This window comes from Leuciscus leuciscus (assembly GCF_965113295.1).
Source record: "Leuciscus leuciscus genome assembly, chromosome: 22".
Taxonomy (NCBI): Eukaryota; Metazoa; Chordata; class Actinopteri; order Cypriniformes; family Leuciscidae; genus Leuciscus; species Leuciscus leuciscus.
The window spans coordinates 21,106,841-21,127,303 of NC_138746.1; the positions used below are offsets into that span (position 1 = coordinate 21,106,841).

Here is a 20,463-nt window from a genome sequence, read left to right on the forward strand (position 1 = left end):
ACTCAGATTACTGTGAAACTAAAACCTCTGACATCAAATGTGCTTTTTATCTTAGCAATCATTTATTACACCAGTATTAAAGTCCCTTCACTGGCTCTGTTAATATTAGAATTCATTGTAAATTCTTCTGCAGGTGTACACATGTTGACAGCCACATGGGCTTGTTCCTCAAAAAGTCCCTTCAGCATTTTAACCGTTTTCTCTGCTGTTCACATGATCTCTGATTCTTATAATCAGACAATGAAACCAGGCAATGATGACCAAAGCAAGATTTTTTTTTTTTTTTACAACTTTGTGTTGACAAAGTTGATATTGTGGCTTCATGTATGGTCAGATTTGTCATTATAACATTTGACCAAAATCAAGCTCAAATGGACAAAGTTTTTGACCAGAGAATTTTGGACAATTTCATACTCCCAACTTTGTGGGAACAGTTTGGGGATGGCCCCTTCCTGTTCCAACATGACTGCGCACCAGTCCACAAAGCAAGGTCCATAAAGACATGGATGAGCGAGTTTGGTGTGGAGGAACTTGACTAGCCTGCAGAGTCCTGACCTCAACCTGATAGAACACCTTTGGGATGAATTAGAGCGGAGACTGCGAGCCGGTCCAGCCGGGCCTTCTCGTCCAACATCAATGCCCAACCTCACAAATGCGCTTTTTAGAAGAATGGTCAAAAACCCCTATAAACACACTCTAAACCTTGTGGAAAGCCTTCCCAGAAGAGTTGAAGCTGTTAAAGCTGCAAAGGGTCTGCCAACTCCACAAACCCTACGGATTAAGAATGGGATGTCATTAAAGTTCATGTGTATGTAAAGGCAGACGTCCCAAAACTTTTGCCAATATAGTGTATGTGGGCACTACGTTTTTTCTGTCATTTGGCCAAAATCTCATGTTATTAAAGACGAAGTGCTACGCAGAAGCTATAAGACAATGCTAGTTGTCGTATGACTATGACTGTACGACAATGCTCTCTTCTCAGAAGACACTCTTCTCCTGTACTTATCAAAGAGCAGTTCTTTATTTACCTGTGCATTGCAAACAAGCAGAGATGGTTCAAACTGTGTGCGGGACTTCATGAGGCGGGGTGGAGTCATGAGGTTTTACTTACAGTTTAAGAAGCCAATGGAGTTACGAGATTTAGTCACAAGCTCTTTTTAATACTTTTTTTTTTTTTTGGCTAGAAATTTGCAAAACCCATAGACAGGCATAAAGGGTGACCAATAGTAATGATGTATGAAAAAGTAAAATAAAATGATGCAATATGGAGATACGAGGTTTCGCCCAACAGCGATAATAATGAATTAGTTTCATGACTTTCATAATAAAAATAATATAAAAAAACCAATTTGAATGTCTATTCACTAATGAACCTTTTAAATACCGTTTATACTGCTTGCATATGAATTGTTACAATATCTCAAAAAGTAAACATAAATATCAAGAAAACTATATCAGGACATGTTTATAGTTTGTTATATTTTGACATATAAAGAAATTCAGATGTTTCCTTCCAATTATTACGGTCTTATAACACAAAATCAACGTGAAATTACCTTAAAATATAACAGGAGATTACACAGGATTGAAACACTGTGACTGAAAAAAAGCTCTTTAATAATTTTTTTTTAAAGATATCGGTTTTATTTATTTACTGCTTTTCTTTAACCTAAAGCCATTGTACCGATATACAGATTATGCCAGTGATCACAGCCAAAGCATTGAATGACTGCACTTCATTTATATATAAAAAAAAACATGACTGATTGGCAAACGGAGCCAGATGTGGTCCAGTCACTGGTATCGTCTCATGATGGCTATTTTATTGGCCCAGAAATTTGTCCCCAGATCACATGAATATGAGTTCATGCCCCAGATACACCATGCACTTCATTTCATCCTTCTCATAAAAGAATATCATCAGTCACTCAGGTACAGGACATATTTATGCATTGTCTTTATTTGTCCCGTAAATGAAAAACAATATAACAAAATGTAAATACAATAATAAATATTCAAAGCCAAATCTTTATACAGACACATTTATATATTCATACATAACTACACGTGGTTAAAAACCACTTCTGTCCTCAAGCTAAAGAAAAAAGTCAAAATGGCAGAAAAGAATGTGTCGATTTCGCATTTTGCATTCCAAAGGCAACGGTAACCATGGCGATTTAAACCGTGGAGGAATAAATAATGTGTGATCTTAGAAAGTAGTGCACAGCTGCAAATCAAAAACAAAAATAAAACAAATAGTGCAAGTTAAAGTTTCTCATAACACCTGTCTCTTTGTTTTCAAATGGATCCTCAACAAAATAAATGAGGATAAAAAAAAAATAAGGATGACATAAGAGAGCTCTGTACTGGAAGCACCTGCTTCCGTTTTATCATCATCATCATCATCATCATCATCATCCTCACTGCAATCTTCTGTCTTTCTTGGCAGCTAGTAAAACAGTCTGTCACATGATTCACTGCATGTCCAGGTCAGCAATGTGCACCTGACTTATTTTGGCAGAAAATACAAAATAAAACTTGATTATAACTGTAATAAAAAAAAAGCTGCTTTCTCTGCGTGTACATCAAGCTTGGCTTTAGTGTTCCCTGTGAGTTTGCATGTGTTTACAGACAACTGATGAGATGCATAGAAACCAAGAAACAGAATGAGACCGCAGCTGCTCATAAAGGAGAGAAAAAGAGAGAGAAGAGTTTACAGGAGCTGATCTCTCATGCAGCATATCCGAGGAACACAGAGCAAGGCAGCTTTCTGTCCAGATCCGAGCAAGTGTGCTTCTTACAGCGTGTGAGTGTGTACGTTCTCCATTTGCACGATTCCCTGGATTCCTGCGCCCGATCAGCAGCTGGAAGTGAGCGTGGCCTCATTCTTCCTCTGGACTGACATTAGATGAGTGTGTCCTCACACCTCTGCCCCCAGTTCAATCACTCCCGTCTCTATAATGGGAACCAGTTTATCATCCACCTGGAGCAGCAGGATGGTCTTATCAATGTGAGACCGACTAACCGGATCACGACTGCAAGGCACCCAACGATGAACCACCTATGGAGAGAGAGAGAGTAGTGGGAAATTAGGATAATTATAATAGTAACCTTTTTTCCCAAAATTACAAAATTTCTTTCTTTTTTTTGCACAAGATAACTAAGAATTCTAGGGGAAATGTGCTTAATTGTCATCCAAATAATCTATATATAATTATACAAGGGGTGTAACGGTACAGAGAAGTCACGGTTCGGTGCTGTGATGGAATTGTAGAAGACTGATGTAATGTATTAATTCACCTTTGCCATGCTCCTATTCTATAAAAACTGTAGTGTTCTTTTTGCTGCTGGGATTCTCTCTGAAATTGGTCTGAGATCTTCCAGGCCGTAATTAAAGCATATTCGAAGGCATTGGAAGGCATTGTCAGTAGTCTGTCTAGTAGTTAATGCTGTGCACCAGGTTAGTGGAACACTAGAGATCTTAATCCCAAGTGAAAGTGTTCATAAGGGACGAGACGTCGCCCGACTCAATTCTTAGGCATCTTACAGAGTAGCTACTCTTAGGCGACAACCAATTGTGGGAGTCGGAGACACCTAGTTTAACTTTAGTCAGGTGCGTAGGGGAATTGCCACAGTACATACTGTATCTCGGTTTTGGGGTCACGGTTCGGTACAACAGGAAGAAGCAACAAATCCCCAGAGCTAGGTTTCTTTTCATTTATTTTGAACAGACAGTAGTGCAAATTACAGTTTGTTCCACCTAGCGGAATTTAGTTCCCCCTAAATAGTTGGTACAGTACAGCCACCTTTAGTGTATTACCTTCAAGTTGTTTAAAACCTGTATGAATTTTTTCTTCTTCTGCTGAACACAAAAGATGATGTTTTGAACAATGTCGGTAACCAAACAGTTGATGGACCTCATTGACTTCCATAGTATTTTTTTTCCTACTATTGAAGTCAATGAAGTACATCAAACTATCTGGTTACCGACAGACATTCTTCAAAATATCTTCCTTTGTGTTCAGCAGAAGAGGGTGAGTATATGATGACAGAATTTTCATTTTGAAGTGAACTTCAAACTATTTTTGAATAGTTTTATTTTAAAATAAAAACACATGTAATGTACGCACATGACCCTCCATGCCTTCTAGGGGACTCCACTCTCTCCAGAAGTTACGTCCAGATCTCAGTCTCATGCTCTCATCTGGCCACACCAGCTCCTTCCTCTTGGGATGATTCATCACGTCCAACACCTGACTCACATCAACAATCTACACACAAAAAATGCATACATTTCATGATAACAACAAATTTCACAAAGGGCCAAAATGCAAGAAAGCCAGACGCTCACCTGCACCCTGTAGGAGATGTCGTCCCTCCTCAGACAGGACAGGGAGGGATTGTGATGATGATGGTGGATGTAGTGAAGATGATGATGGGGGTGAGGATGGATGTCCGTCCCCAGCCCTAAGGCTTCGTTTCCCAGCAGGCCTGCGAGCGTGTGGGCGTGTCGTTTGCAGGGCGGGATGGAGTGGGCGGAGAGAGAGCTGGATGGACCGGGCGGGTCGGGGTTGGCGGCTGAAGCGTTACCCAGGCGGAGTTGCAGGGAGGTGGGCAGCGTACGGAGAGATAGCTGGCTGCTGGAGGAACGTCTGCAGGGCTCCAGACCCGTGACAGATGTGCGGAGTGAAGACTGGCGGCTGCTGCTGTGGCGATACGAGGACGACTGACTCACGACAGATGCACGAGCAGGAGACTGACGCACCAAACCAGACTGAACAGACTGAGAACTCTGACTTGTACCTGAAGAGAGAGAGACTGTTACTTTCTTTATTATTTGACAATATTTATCCAACCATCCATCTGATCTGACCTTTCCTTTTCTAGTTTTGTTCGACTGTTGCAAATGCTTCGGCAATAAACATACACTCACTATCCACTTTATTAGCTACACCTTGTTAGTACTGGGTTGGACCCCCTTTTGACTTCAGTACTGCCATAGATTCAACAAGGTGCTGGAAACATTCCTCAGAGGTTTTGGTCCATATTGACATGATAGCATCACACAGTTGCTGCAGATTTGTCTACTGCACATCCATGGCTCCTGTTCCACCACATCCCAAAGGAGTTCTATTGGATTGAGGTCTAGTAACTGTGAAGGCCATTTGAGTACAGTGAACTCATTGTCATGTTTAAGAAACCAGTTTCAGATGGTTTGAGCATTGTGACATGACGCATTATCTTGCTGGAAGTAGCCATCAGAAGATGGGTGTGTTGTGATCATGAAGGGATGGACATGGTCAGCAACAATAGTCAGGTAGGCTGTGGCGTTGCAATGCTCAATTGGTACTAAGGGGCCCAAAGTGTGCCAAGAAAATATCCCTCACACCATTACACTACCAGCAGCAACCTGAACTATTGATACAAGGCAGAATGGATCCATGCTTTCATGTAATTTACGCCAAATTCTGACTGTACCATCTGAATGTCGCCGCAGAAATCGAGTCTCATCAGACCAGGCAACATTTTTCCAATCTTCTATTGTCCAATTTTGGTGAGCCTGTGTGAATTGTAGCCTCAGTTTCCTGTTCTCAGCTGACAGGAGTGGCACCCGGTGTGTTCTGCTGCTGCTGTAGCCCATCTGCTTCATGGTTCGACATGTTGTGCGTTCAGAGATGCTCTTCTGCAGACCTTGGTTGTAACGAGTGGTTATTTGAGTTACTGTTGCCTTTCTATCAGCTGGAACCAGTCTGTCCATTCTATTTCGCCCACAGAACTGTCACTCACTGGATATTTGTATCTTTTTTGGACCATTCTCTGTAAACCCTAGAGATGCCATCCCAGTAGATCAGCAGTTTCTGAAATACTCAGACCAGCCCATCTGGCACCAATAACCATGTCACATTCATGCTGTCGGTCCAAATCTGATTATTTGTATATCTGATTGTAATCTGACCTAAATTATTGAATGTACACACTGTGTTTTGCAACTGTTCAGATCCGATTTGTATGTCCCGTGGCCCCCTTTCGTTTTCCGGAATATCTGCATTGGTTTCTATGGAAATGACTTTGCGTTATGTATACGCCAAAAACAACAGCAGTTGAGGGGTTTGTAATACAGATGTTGTCTTATTTACAACATGACAATGTGTAGCCGCCACGCTGGACTACTGTGTTTTATGAGACAGAGGCAGAAATGTAGCAGACTGGTATGCGCCGCTTTATTCAGTGCTGTCATCTCCGCCAGTCTTAAAATTAAATATTTATACTCTATTGTTTCCATTATATTGTAATTTTCTGCTCGACCAGCACTTTGCAACAACACAACCTTGTTTCTGCAGTGACTTTCAGGAAGTTTCCTATAACAACGTCTGACATGTCGTGCCGTGAGAAAGTGACAAACCACGCAAAATCCGATTAGAGGGGTCAGACTAAAACAGATTTCCAGAAATGTTATTTGAATAGATTTTTAAACCACATTTCTATGAAAGTAGCTCGAAACGGATTTGTAAAAAGCGCATTTCAAGTGATTTATTGTCGTTCACACTTGCTAAATATGATCAGATTCCAATCGGACATGCACAAAAATCAGATTTGGACTGACAGTCTGAACGAGGCTTAAAATCACATTTCTTCCACATTCTGATGCTCAGTTTGAACTTCAGCAGATTGTCTTGACCATGTCTACATGCCTAAATACATTGAGTTGCTGCAAAGTGATTGGCTAATTAGATATTTGTATTAACGAGCAGTTGAACAGGTGTACTTAATAAAGTGGCCGGTGAGTGTATATTACATAGATATCATATAAAGGCTAGATGTCTTAAGGTGGAGTCACTTCCGGCATCACCGGCGGCCATCTTACCACAGGGAAGCTGTGAATTAAGGTGAGTGATCAGCACGCACACAAATCCTCTTATCTCGCTGAAATCTTGACGGATTTACAAACGGTTTGGTTTCTTACAAACGTTATTAACGTGGCTGTAATTCAGAATGCTTGAACATGTATGTTATAATTATTCATATGTATGCAGTGTCATAACTACATCTCTGACGTTTATAACAAACCAAACCGTTTGAAAATCGGTAGAAAATTGAGCAAGTTATGGTTATTTAAAAGTACATGCACCATGTTATGAGTGAGCGAGCACCCTGTGGTAAGATGGCCGCCGTGTGCGGACGTCAACCTCCATTGGCCAGCAGCGCGCACGAGACATCTAGCCTTTATTATATGATATCTATGGTATATTATACCTATAAAGGTGTCAGATGCATCACGGTAAACCTAAAAACTCAGATAGAGGATTTGCAAATATTAACAGGGTGAGGCCTCATTAGAATACAAATTCATCATAATTATATGTGTTTCACCAGTAAATGATGTGTACGCATCGACTGTGTGTTTACCCAGAGAATGAGGTGTGTAAGCGTGCAGTGCTGTAGGTCCTGAGCTGTGCTGGGAATCACTTGCTCCTGTCCCAGAATTCCCAGAATTCCCACTGCCACACGACAAGCCACCTGCATCACAATCTTCAACATTCCCGCCACTATTACAGCCAGCACCGCAACCCTTACGTAGTCTGCAGTGAGAGAGATAGCCGCCGTTATTGTGACATCACTCAAAACACATCCATTCCTTCTCATTCAACCACACACACACACCTGTGCCACGTGTTGACAATAAAGTTTCGTATGTTGGCGATGCTGATTGGACCTCCCAGTATGTGTCCCAGCTGGGGGTGTGTATTACAGTAAGATGTTGTCAGGGGCGACACATATATTGGGTATCCGATTGGCTGGTCGCACGAAGAGTTGATCATGTTGCGTAGTGCTTGCTTGGCATTCTGGATGCTTCCACGCTCCGGGTTTCGGTTCCGCAAAAACACCAATTCCTGCTGCTGCCCCGCCCACAGACCGCGCACACACTCCTTATTCACCTAAGAATACACATGCAAACACAGAAAATGACTTATGTCCTAATAAAGTTGTCTTTTCCGCGTCAGTCTATTTTCCTGTATTTTATCCTTTTTGCCCTCACCTTTATGACCCTGAAGCTGAGGTAGCGTCTATTAAGCATGATGATCTTGTATTCGTTGGTCCCTTCGTCCAACACGTGTCTGAGGGCGAGCAGAGAGGGAGAGTTGGACAGGACGGCACTGCGCCAGGCCGGGTCGCCCTCATGAGCGATCACTAGCGTCTGCTCGTGTGAAGAAATCGCCTCAAACAACACAGATGATTCCTCATACTCATCAGGGGAGGTGAAGTGATCCTGCAGAGAGAGATTAACTCTGGTTAAAATGTATCCCAAACGCATAAAATAATACAAGTCACATTTGATATGACACAGAGAACAAATTCATCTCACACGCATCTCACCTGGTGTAGTTTGAGTGACATGCGAATTCCAGGCACAACCACCTTCCTCAGCAGTTCCATGTCAGTAAATATCCATTCATCTCTCACAGATGAGATCCGGAAATCTCCCTTAAACAAGGAATGCAGCCCATAGAGGAACGACTCTAGATTACTGTAAGAACCCAAACACACACCATCAGAATAAACGTGCACACACTAACCGCAAACAGTGTCTTCATAACAAGCTTTTTGGAAAATCTCCAGCACAGTAAAGGATTTTTGCACCCTCACCTGGACATATGGTGAGATGCAGTTCCCAGAGCTCTCCTTCCCAAAACACACAGACCATAACACAACAAAACCAATGGAGAGTCTTTCTCACTGTCTAGTGGCTGAAAGAAAGAGAGTGAGAGAGACAGTAGCAATTTAAAATTGTGTTTACAAACTTCTATTAAAAAGTTTGGGATCAGTAAGATTGATATTTTGATTTTATTAAACAATTTAATACATTTATTCAGCAAGGATGCATTAAATTGATCACAAGCATGTGTTTACCTTCTCTCTCCGTGAGTTGCAGTACTGGATCCAGCTGAGGTAGACGGAGCAGAAACTGTCTCTGGAGATTCCAGCCAGTCTGTGATCATAGTCTTCATCAATATTGGGGTTAAAGGTTGGATCCAGGTCAACATAGTTTCTCTCTCCGCAGCTCTTCAAGCCCTCCAATAAGGCTTCGTTCGCCAGCCACTCCTCCAGTTTAGGAGACGCGATGACATAGTAAATGATGCCCTACACACATACAAACACGTATACAATAAATAAATTATTTTTAAACACAATTTCAGAACGTTAAACCTCACCTAGCCAGTTTTCAACAGAGCAGTTAGGTACAGGATAGCAATACTTGTGTGCTGACCTTAACGTAGTAGGTGGTGAGGATTCGCCGCAGATCAAACACCTGCAGCATAGACGCGGCACTGTTATCGGTGATGCTGTAGCCCTCCAGGGCGTATTTAGTGACCAGAACCTCCCAGGCCAACCAGCGCTGTCCAAACGCAGCATTAAAGGACAGCAGATGGGGAAGGTGACCAGGCTCACAGCAACAACAGCTTTCATCTTCTTCAACACCCTCTGTTATCGCCTCCACCTCCCTCTGCTGGCAATACGTCCCTAGGATAGAAATAGGAAAAGAAATGTGACAGAATCTTTTAACTAGAATCATATAATCATTTCAACATTAATAACTCCTATAAAATGTTATATTTTTTCCACTTGAAGTCAACTTAAAATCCATTCGAACCATGCACCAAAGCCATGGTCAGTTATGTTAATGTGCTCATGGTTGTGACATTACTAAATACAATGATTCCTGAATGACCTGTTTTTGTGGCTTAATTTCTACAAATGGTCAGGGTGGATTGGGGAGAGAGCTTTCATTTCTAAATTTAGAGTACATTGAGCAATTAATAGCTAGAAAAATCCTGTTTTTACATTACATTTCCAAGAACTATAACTTTTAAAAATGTACTCTACCATTCAAAGGTTTGGGGTCGATGCGATTTTTTTAAATGTTTTTGAAAGAAGTCTCATATGCTCACCAAGCTGATTTATTTGAACAAAAATACAGTAAAAACAGCTATATTGTGAAATATCATTACAATTTAAATTGTAATTTCTATTTTAATATATCTTAAAATGTAATTAATTCCCTTTCAGCACCATTATTCCAGTCTTCAGTGTCACATGATCCTTCAGAAATCATTCTAATTTGCTGATTTGCTGATCAAGAAACATCTCTTATAATCTCATAATCTCTCTTTTTGTCTTTTCCTCTCCTCACCCCTGAACTCAAGTCCTCTGAGCTGGAAGGTGATGAGGCCGTTGCCGATCTCGACGAGGTGAACGAGAGCATTGAGGTAATCAGATGCCAGGATGAAGCAGTCTCCAGTGCTGTAGTTTCCCCAGCGGCCCAGTTGCAGATCTCCACACAGAGAATGCTGCAGGGAACGCGTCAAATGCTCATAGAAGATGGAGTTCAGGTTATTATCATCTGAACCTGACAACATGAGAGATGGGATGAGACGACACAGGTTTAGAGATGTCACACAAATCTAGACCTCAAAGGACAAGAACCTAAATTAAGAATGATTATACATTTATAACAGATACTCTATGTAAACCAGTACCTGGGTTTCTGTCAAGCTGCGAGGCAAGTCTAGTGTTGGAGTGATCGACTCGCTTGGTACTGAAACACAAATTAAAAATCAACAAAGCTTTGTGAGCTGGGCTAAAATGGCAAAAGAAAACGGAGACACTGATGTACACTGAGTGTCTTACTTGTATTCTCTCTCCCAGAAGCGCACAGGTCTTACGTAGGAGCTGATGAAGATGGCACTGCCAAGAAAAGGGTTTAATGGAGTGGAGAACACAGCAGACACAATGGCCTGCACTAACAACATGGCAGAGTCTGGAGGGGGGCGGAGTCAAGGAAGAACAGAAAGAATCACAAAGACGCCAGGGTTTGTCAAAGCCTGTAAAATATGTTAAATCTGAAACACAATGTGTGATAAGGATACGTGGCACTGCAAACGGCTGGGCGAAGGCATGGAAGGCAGAGCCCCAGGTAATCTGCCACGGCGCGATGTAGGTATAAACAAACTTCAGCTTATAAAAGAGCTCCCATAACTACAAAACAAAACAAAACAAATCACACAATTATACAATACGGACTTTGCAAAGTATCTAAAAAAAACAACAACAAACTGGCAATTCGTGAGAGATAATGTAAGAGAAGCCGTGGGTGTTGTAGCATCTGAAGGGGTCTGTGGTATTGACTGACTTTACATTATGCTGCTTAATATGGCTTTTTCAAATAAAATAAAATAATAAAATATTGATTTGAGTTATAGAGAATAAAGAGAACTTTACATTATGCTGCTTAATATGGCTTTTAAAAATAAAATGATAAAGAGAACATAGAGCGATATAAGACACATGAAATTAACAATTTGGCTGCCTGGGACAAGCTGCCTGGTTAAACAGTCATCATTCACAAATATTTGATCAATCAAAAGAGATCTTTCTTGTCTGATATCTGTTGGTTAGTTATCAATCTACCAATTAGTCTAAAATGTTAGGATTCAATAACTAACAGAATCTTACAAGTGTCTTTAAATTGTGTCTAGAATGACTTGGACATGTTGGACAACTCTTCAACTCTGTACGTCATCAGAGGGCATATCCTATATCAAACTCCCGAAAGAATAAAAAGTCAAGACAAAAATCGATTCTATAGGAACGAGGACTGACCTTGCTGAAAATGATGGACATAATGAAAAGGTCCAGCAGCAATGTCTCGGAGAACTGCTGGTAATCAAACGTGAAGAACAGGACCGTGAAGAGGACAGTGACATACTGATATGTTGGACTACTGAAGGAAGAACGCAGCAGCTTCAGCCCAGCGACAGTTATCACTAGAGCTCCGACCCTGAGAGAGAGAGAGAGGGAGAGAGAGAGAATTAATTGATTTCTTGTAAATGATAGTGCAGAGCAATGTTTGGCTAATACATGACGATCAGATGCAGACAGTCAATAAAAAAACAACAACAACCTTAACACTGAATACAAAAGGACACAAGGCAGGAGGTTAGACAGAAGAGGGAATACTGACTCTGTGTTGAGTTTCTTGGGGCTGGCGAGCTCCTGTGCGCTGCCACTCAGCTCATTAAGCACAATGAGTGGATAGAGGATGTTTTTCTCCACGAACAGCAGCCACACATGTGCACGCTCAAACCACATGACATGGGCAGCACCTGCACACAGAAAACACGTACTTCAGTACAGTTAATGCTAACGGAGTCCCATTTAAATAGCAGTAAACAGAATTTTCAATGTCTGACTCTGCAGTGTGACTCACCCCTGATTTCAAACTGATAGTACTCCCTGGTTTTGAGCAGAGGGTGCGAGAAGCAGTACCAGGGTAACTGCTTCCTCATCTGGGGCAACAGGTAGTGAGTTAACAGCCCAACTGCCCCAACCAGACCATACAGAACATAGCTCAAAAATGGCTAGAAGAGAAGACAGAGGGACAAGAACAGTCAAGAACTGTCTATTTATTCTACTTTTAATATTTATCTGTAGTTTGATTATGATACAATATGTATTCTTGGAGTTTGATTTACCTGCAGCTTAACTATGAAGTGCAGTATGATCATATTTAGGGATACACAACATACTGCTAAAGATTACTGGCCGATATAAGTGTTTTTTTGATTTTTTTAAATTGATTGTTAGATTTTGGAAAGACACCACCGTTCAATTGTTTGGGGTTGGTTTTTCCATGCTTTTAAGAGAAGCCTCTTATGTTCAACAAGGCTTCATTTATTTGATAAAAAATACAGTAAAACAGTAATATGGTGAAATATTATTACAACTTAAAAAACTGTTTTCTATTTGAATATATTATAAGATTAAATTTATTCCTGTGATGGTAAAGCTGAATTTTCAGCATCTTTACTCCAGTCTTCAGTGTCACATGATCCTTCAGAAATCATTCTAATATGCTGATTTGCACAAAATACATTTATTATTATTACAAACAGTGTTGATTAAGCATTTGTGTTGCTTAATAGGAAACCATGAAATGATTTTTGAATAGAAAGTAAAAAAAACAGCATTTATTTAAAATAGAAATCTTTTGTAACATTATTAATTTCTTTACTGTCACTTTTGATGAATTTAATGCATCCTTGCTGAATAAAAATATTGATTTCTTTAAAAAAAAAAGACTGACCCCAAACTTTTGAATGGTAGTGTATGAGCCAATTTTGGGTATTTTATTGTGGATTCTTATTTCCCTTTTAATTTAGCCTTTGCTGTCATTTAACATGAGTTAAAGTAAATCTCTAAAAACATTAATCATTTAAAAACTCTGTTAAATGAAATATTTAGCCAATCTCAAAATAAATATTATATTTTACTTTTTAGTGGTTTATTTTTAATATGTAAAATATTTTTTTATATTTCCATGTATCAGTTTTTGTCCATAACATGCAAATAATTATTGCCATATCAGTATCGGCCAGAATTTTATAAGTACTATATTTATATTCATAGTGTTTTACCTGTAAGGCGATGAAAACGGTGCTGACATGAATGGCGAAATACAGGACAGCAATGACGACACACACAATCACATCTGACTGTAGTCTCTCATTCTGTAGCCAGAGAGAAAGAGAGAGAGAGACACAGACGCATCATTCAAGACAGAAGAGTCCATGTGTGTTTGTGTCTATGTTTGTGAGATTTATGCATGTATTTCTCACCACAGAGCTGCGGAGTTTCTCTGGTAACGGATCCTGCACTTCAGAAAGAGGATCCTCCGGATTTTTCTCTTTTACGTTAGGGAAGACCTTTGACTGCACTAATGAACTACACATACAGAAGACAGAATTAAAATCGACAAAAAACTAACTAACCACTGGACTAAAAGTTCCTATAACAAATAGTAAATACTCAAAGAGCTCAATTCAAAGTACTTACAGCAGGAAAAATCCAAGAATTATTTATCAAAAGCACAAACCCACACACTCACAGAAAGACTTACATGAGAACTGAGGGGTCACTGCTTTGGCGGCTGAGATGATATGAGACAGCAACCAACAGCCCACAAAACACGGAGAAAAGCACAGGAATGTGCTGAGGATCCCAGGAGTCCTGAAAACAAACATAATATACAGAGGAATATTCAGTGTGCTTCAACACAGAACAATCCAACATCCACACAAATACAACTGAAATCCAGAAAGTGATTCATCACCTTTAGGGCGCCATAGCAGAACCCATAGAGCATCGCTATGGTGACGACGCTGCGCAGAACACTATAGAGAGCTGAGAGCAGACTGGTGCATGCTGGGAGTGAAGACAGACATTCCAATGAGTCTCTAAAACACCAATCTCATCACAAACACAACAGTTTTTACAACGGGCACATATGTTACCGTTTCCTCCGAAGGCGTGAATGTCAAGTTGCTCAAGCAGGTACATGACAAAAGTGTTAATCTGAGGGAGCAGCCCAATGAAGAAGATGATGGGAAAGCACAGGGTAAAAACTAGAGTGAGAGAGACGAAAGAGAGAGATAATGTGAAGCCGGAGTACTTGAGTCCCGTCCCATCAGCAGGATTTTCTCTGCACTCAGCTCTGGAATATTTTTCTACTTTCACAGGAATGCTGAGGAAAAAGCTTATGGCTTGCAGATTTAAATAAAAGAGCAAAACAAAAACCACTACATATTCATCTGCTGGGAATTTTCGCTCAGTGCTCACCAATGAGGAGATCCCGCGCTTGAGACAACAGGATGGAGCTGGTGAGAGCGACTCCATATAGAGACACTGCACTGGAGCTGCTGTTTACACTCCCATAGTGCAACAGCCAGATCAGCCCACAGCACAGACAGAAATACACAGGCCTGCTGTAGGCGATGATACGATTATGACCCTAAACACACACAGGAGGGAAAGAAAATCATTCCACAAATCTAAATAAATTTATTTGTGCAAATGTTAAAAAGGTTTGATGATATTAATTAATTAATATATATATATAATAATGAATATATACAACCATTCAAAGGTTTGGAGTCAGTTTGATAAATAAATAAAAAATAAATAAATAATCTCTATGCTCATCAAGACTGCATTTATTTGATTAAAAATACAGTAAAAACAGTAATATTGTGAAATATTATTTATAATTTAAAATATTTCTTCAGTGTCACATGATCCTTCAGAAATCATAATCTAACGTGTTGATTTGGTGAAACATTTTATTATCATCAATGTTGAAGCAATGTTGTGCTACTTAATATTTTTGTGGAAACAATGTTTTTTCAGGATTCTTTGATGAATAGAACTGCATTCCACAAATAAACTTTGTTTGTAACATTATAAATGTCTTTATTGTCAGATTTGATCAATTTAAGTTGTCCTTGCTAAATAAAAGTATTAATTTCTTTAAAAAAAAAAAATCATAATGACACCAAACTTTTGAACTGTTGTGTATTCACAATTTGGATTTCCAAATTAATGTAGAATCTACAATATTTGTAATACTTTTTTGTTTAATGCCATCTCTCTAAACATAATCTTGAGATTATTCTTATAAATGCATAAGTCCCATTAATCACAGAAATGAACGCATTTATTTTCCCTGCACTAATTTATATGCTTTTGGCTCACAGTAATGGAGTGTGTGTGTTACTGTATTAGTGTGTGTGTGTGTGTGTGTGTGTGTGTGTGTGTGTGTGTGTGTGTGTGTGTGTGTGTGTGTGTGTGTGTGTGTGTGTGTGTGTTACTCACATGTCTGGGTGATGAAGAGTCGGGTTGTACGCTCTGATTAAGGGATCAAAAGACACATTTTCATTAAAAATGATTCATTAGATCAGTGTGTATTTAAAAAGTGTGATTCTCTCACCTTCAGCAATGAGTACTGGCAACTGGCGATAACGAGGCAGAACTGAAAAACCCAAATGTCAGTGAAGAACCCATGAACTAGCAGCACAGAACCTAGGAAGGCCACGAGAACCGCAAGAGCCACCGAGAGCATGTTCTCCAGAACTTCCCGGTTCCTGATAAACACACACACACAGCTCCATCAGGATATGAGATGAAACATATCAGTACTACACATTCATGTGTGTGTGTGTGTGTGTGTGTGTGTGTGTGTGTGTGTGTGTGTGTGTGTGTGTGTGTGTGTGTGTGTGTGTGTGTGTGTGTGTGTGTGTGTGTGTGTGTGTGTGTGTGTGTGTGTGTGTGTGTGTGTGTGTGTGTGTGTGTGTGTGTGTGTGTGTGTGTGTGTGTGTGTGTACCTGTCGAAGAGGGCCAGTAGTGTGAGTCTGTCAAAGTGCAGCCCGACCCACAGGTATGGCAGCAGCCAGAAGCGGTAGTACTGCTTGGTTTTGAGCGCGTGCGCGTGTGAGTGTGTGTGATTGTGTGTGGAGCCCTGTGTGGAGTGCGGCGCCTCCTGCAGGTCAGGACTGCCGTCCACATCGTGCTGTTCCAACAGCTCTGGGTCCATGGACAGCAACCGATTCAAACGCATCTGAGGAAACGAGAACTAAGCCAGGGTGAGTTTACACACACACACACACACACACACACACACACACACACACACACAGACTGAGCTCATCATCTCAACTAGGGGTGGGCGATGTGACCAAAATCACAATATGAGAAATGTTATTTCACGATAACATTATATAGTTATTTTTGTAATTATAAAATAAGAACAAAGCAAATCACAAACAAAAGGACATATACAATAGAACAAAGTTACAAACTGAATAAATTTTTTTTTTTGGTTTAGTAGGTACAGTATTTAATGTAGTAAAAAAATACTACAGAAATGTAATAATCAAATAAAAAATTAAAACACTGCATAGTCTTCCCTGTATTCATTAAATATAAAAACAAAAGTTAATTATGGAAGCTTGTTTCTGCCACTGAATAAAAACTAAAAACTATGAGATGTAAACTTGCAATTGCGAGTTATAGTCCACAAAGTTTATCTCGCAATTCTGAAATATAAAGTCGCAATTTCTATTTCCGAAACTCGCAATTGCAAAAAAAAAAAAAAAAAGTCAAAATTGTGAGATAAAAAAAAAAAAAATCACAATTTCCTTTTATATTCTTTTAAGCCGTGGTGGAAATAAGCTACCATACCTAATGAACAGATCTAATACACTGATACACATTCAGTTTTCACCCAACTGTTTACGTTCACTTAAGATGTAACCGGCTGTGTTTACGTGAATACTCCACATAAGGGACAATTGTGCTTCGGGTGCAAGTTAATCAGTGCAAGAACCGCATTGGGATTTTTTTGTGTGTTTTTTTCAGCGTTTTGCACTTAACTCTTTTTAACCTCATGCACATCCTGCTCTTTATTTTCTAATTCATGCATGTTTCTTTATCACACTAAAATGCCAACAACTTAAAGTAGAATTGTGCAATGCAGATATATTTACATACCGTGATTAAATTATATAGCAGAATTTCTAACTAAAGACACCTTACAGTATATTGTTGAAATGATGTATATTGTCGTATTGCGCAGCCCTAGTCTCAACTGTGCTGCTTTCTTACACAAGCACTTTTTGTGCACAATGCATAATCTCATACTGTATGTCACTATATTGTCTCACAGTCTTTATATTCTCTGTGTGTGTGTGTTCAGTAGCACTCACCAGGTCATGAGGGTAAAAACGAACTGAGGTAGAACTGGAGAGGTGAGAGTCTGTTTCCCTGCAGATAGAGAAAGATGTTAGTTGTTGGATATTCAACAAGGGATTCTGGGTTCTGGTCGTACGTGTGCTGTAACTCACCAGAGGTTGTTGGAGGCTCGTCTGGTTGCAGGTTCAAAGTTCACCAGGGACATGTCACATCCTCCGACCTCATAGAGAGGTGGGGTCAGCTTCCCTGAGTCACACAAACACACAGGAGGTTAGGGGTCACATAACAGACATCGCAGGGTCACATGAGCGTGGAGCCTTTTACCACAGATAGGACACTGCCCCCATAATACCTGCTGGTCTGCACTAAGTTTTCAGAACAATAACACCTCAATCTGGCAAGACAGACGCCAACAAAATTTAATCACTCCCATTATAATCAGGAAGGCCGTCTATACTGGAAATGCCCAACTCTTTTTGATTCCTTTCCTGTGTAAAGATTTTAGTTACACAGTGGTTCTAAAAAGCTTTATTTTGCCTGCTATCTACAATAAAAAAAAATAATATTATATGATAATTGATTGCTATGAAGTTTATTTGTTATACCAATAAATAACTTACATTACCGTTCACAAGTTCTCACAAAACGGTAAGAATTTTTTGATGAATAGAAAATTCAAAAGAACGGGATTTTTTAATAGAAAATCTTCTGTAACATAATAAATGTCTTTATTGTCACTTTTGATCAACTGAATGCACCCTTGCTGAGTCGAACTCGGGCACCAGAGGTGCAGTTGCACTATATGTCGGAGCGCTGCCCACAAGGCTATTGGCTCCAAAGTTGTTTTGTTCAGTTCTTTGAGTGTTAAAATGTTCTTAAAACTAGGAGTATGACATTTCAGTTGAAAAGGGGTAGACGAGAACCACTGAACATGCAACACAATAGCATAAGAAACTCTTAATATAATATGATTGCAAAAATAAAATTCTAGAGAAAATTAACGCACACACACATAAAAAAACTCTTGACAGCCTGTAACAACAGTCATTTGGTTATAATTGTTTCATTTCAAGTGATCCAATCACCAGTGGACAGCACTAAATACAGGTGTAAACGGGGTCCAGTGTTGGGACCAATAAAACCCCATTCAGACAAATCAGAAAATGTAAGCCCATAAATACATGCGCACGAGTTCATGGAATGTGGTATCCAGTTCATTGGTAATACCAATGCTAATACCAGGTGTAAACAAGACAAAGAATCCTTTCTCTATCCTTCCTGACTGTATGAGATTTTTAAGCTGATAACATTTTATTATGTTTCTCCATTCAAAAACAAGAGATATTTATAGATATATAGATGCACTATTGATCCTGAGGGAAATAAGCCAGCATGTTCCCTGACCGGAAGCAAACCTTAACCACAGCAGTGAGAGTGCTGCATCAATACCTCTAGACCCCCAGGGAAGAGTTTGACTGACCAAAGAAAGTCCATGCCACACAAACATGCATACAAAATGTGAAGTAAAGTCATGATGTTAGCCGTATAATCAGTGAGATCCCAAACATCCTAATGTTTACAAAAATAAAATCCCACATACACATGCAGAAAAATGAGTAAAATGATAGAGATAAATAAAGATTAACTCCCACAGCCAATACAACCTGTCAATCTGACGAAAACCTGCTACAGATGCACACTGACTGAATATTGATTCCAGGGAATGACATGCAAATGGAATTAACAGACATGATAAGAAACAGCATGCAGATCTGACAAATAGTACTTGGTGTGACAGACAGCATGCATGTGTGAGACACACGGGATGCAAATTTAACAGGCAGGTGTGACGGATGACAAGATGATGTGACAGACAGCAGGCAGTTTTACGGTGCATACCAAAGTCATCCTGCAGACTGGTCACGCCCACAGTGGACGCCTTATCCGGACAGCCCTCCAGCTGCGCACTTCCATTCCTGACCAGCAGGGAGGCGCTAGTGCTCAATACCGTCACCTGAGACGGCGTGCGGGATGGCTGACCTCTGACCTGTGACCCTGAAGCTTGAGATACCTGACTCAGAGCCTCCTGCAGACTGGAGGAGTAGAAATATGCATGATTCGTGATGAGTAAGAGACTGCGCATGTGTGACACAGGGATGGACATTTTGGTCACTTTGTGCACTCGACAAAGTCAACCGAGTACTCAGGGAGAACCTGAGTTCATTGCGGTTGACTATGTTGCACACTGTTCTTTCAGTGCATTGTGTCCAGTGTTGTTATTGTTAACTACTAATAGTTAACTAAAACTATTAAAGTGTTTTTTGGTGATTGAAAAAGCTGAAATAAATCAAAATCAAAATATTCAATAAAAAAAAACTTAGACTCAATTGTGTCAACTTCCCAAAATGAGACACTGAATGTTTTGGAAGGTGAAAAAAGTGTTAAGTCATTTGAATTTTCAAGTCCCTAGAGTGAGAGTTTTAGTGTGTGCGTGTTAGTGTATTTAAAAGATAAGGGAGACAAAAACAGAACAAGATGCTGGAAGAAAGTGCAAGGTCACATTTATAGAGAAAAACAGGCAGATGGTAGTGAGAGACGGTAGAATGAGGGCTCTGGAGGTGTTATGGGAGCTGACAGGAAGTGTAAAATGAGAGGAGTGCTGAACGGGAAGAGAAGAGGATGAGTATTCCGATTTCACCACCAGAAAAAGCAAGAGAGATTTTGAGGTTTGTGTGTGTGTGTGTGTGTGTGTGTGTGTGTGTGTGTGTGTGTGTGTGTGTGTGTGTGTGCAAACAGAACATTACTAGGTAAAAACAGAGAGAAAGGGGAAATAGATGCCTTTGTTCACACTGCACAAAAATCCAATATGTTTTTTTTAAT

General features: G+C 40.0%; 1 protein-coding gene across 4 annotated transcripts in view; it reads right to left on the reverse strand.

Moving 5' to 3' along the window:
* Positions 1–1,933: 1,933 nt before the first annotated feature.
* pcnx1 (pecanex 1) overlaps positions 1,934–20,463 on the reverse strand; it is a 34,088-nt gene continuing 15,558 nt past the window's right edge. The window contains exons 8-36 of one of the 4 annotated variants that reach the window (XM_082154044.1): positions 19,483–19,676; positions 17,736–17,829; positions 17,598–17,655; positions 16,218–16,450; positions 15,824–15,977; positions 15,709–15,741; positions 14,677–14,848; positions 14,352–14,462; positions 14,171–14,262; positions 13,958–14,067; positions 13,677–13,782; positions 13,476–13,568; positions 12,269–12,419; positions 12,023–12,164; positions 11,662–11,839; positions 10,929–11,037; positions 10,690–10,819; positions 10,539–10,597; positions 10,193–10,408; positions 9,269–9,522; positions 8,911–9,141; positions 8,647–8,747; positions 8,377–8,527; positions 8,039–8,269; positions 7,663–7,937; positions 7,408–7,580; positions 4,352–4,803; positions 4,131–4,271; positions 1,934–3,061 (exon numbers count right to left, since the gene is read on the reverse strand). In XM_082154044.1, coding sequence (XP_082010170.1) covers positions 2,921–3,061; positions 4,131–4,271; positions 4,352–4,803; positions 7,408–7,580; positions 7,663–7,937; positions 8,039–8,269; positions 8,377–8,527; positions 8,647–8,747; positions 8,911–9,141; positions 9,269–9,522; positions 10,193–10,408; positions 10,539–10,597; positions 10,690–10,819; positions 10,929–11,037; positions 11,662–11,839; positions 12,023–12,164; positions 12,269–12,419; positions 13,476–13,568; positions 13,677–13,782; positions 13,958–14,067; positions 14,171–14,262; positions 14,352–14,462; positions 14,677–14,848; positions 15,709–15,741; positions 15,824–15,977; positions 16,218–16,450; positions 17,598–17,655; positions 17,736–17,829; positions 19,483–19,676 — 4,585 coding nt within the window. In that variant the 3' untranslated portion in view covers positions 1,934–2,920. Of the gene's footprint in view, positions 3,062–4,130; positions 4,272–4,351; positions 4,804–7,407; positions 7,581–7,662; positions 7,938–8,038; positions 8,270–8,376; positions 8,528–8,646; positions 8,748–8,910; positions 9,142–9,268; positions 9,523–10,192; positions 10,409–10,538; positions 10,598–10,689; positions 10,820–10,928; positions 11,038–11,661; positions 11,840–12,022; positions 12,165–12,268; positions 12,420–13,475; positions 13,569–13,676; positions 13,783–13,957; positions 14,068–14,170; positions 14,263–14,351; positions 14,463–14,676; positions 14,849–15,708; positions 15,742–15,823; positions 15,978–16,217; positions 16,466–17,597; positions 17,656–17,735; positions 17,830–19,482; positions 19,677–20,463 lie in introns of all 4 variants that reach the window. The other 3 variants (XM_082154043.1, XM_082154046.1, XM_082154045.1) reach the window with 3 other exon arrangements.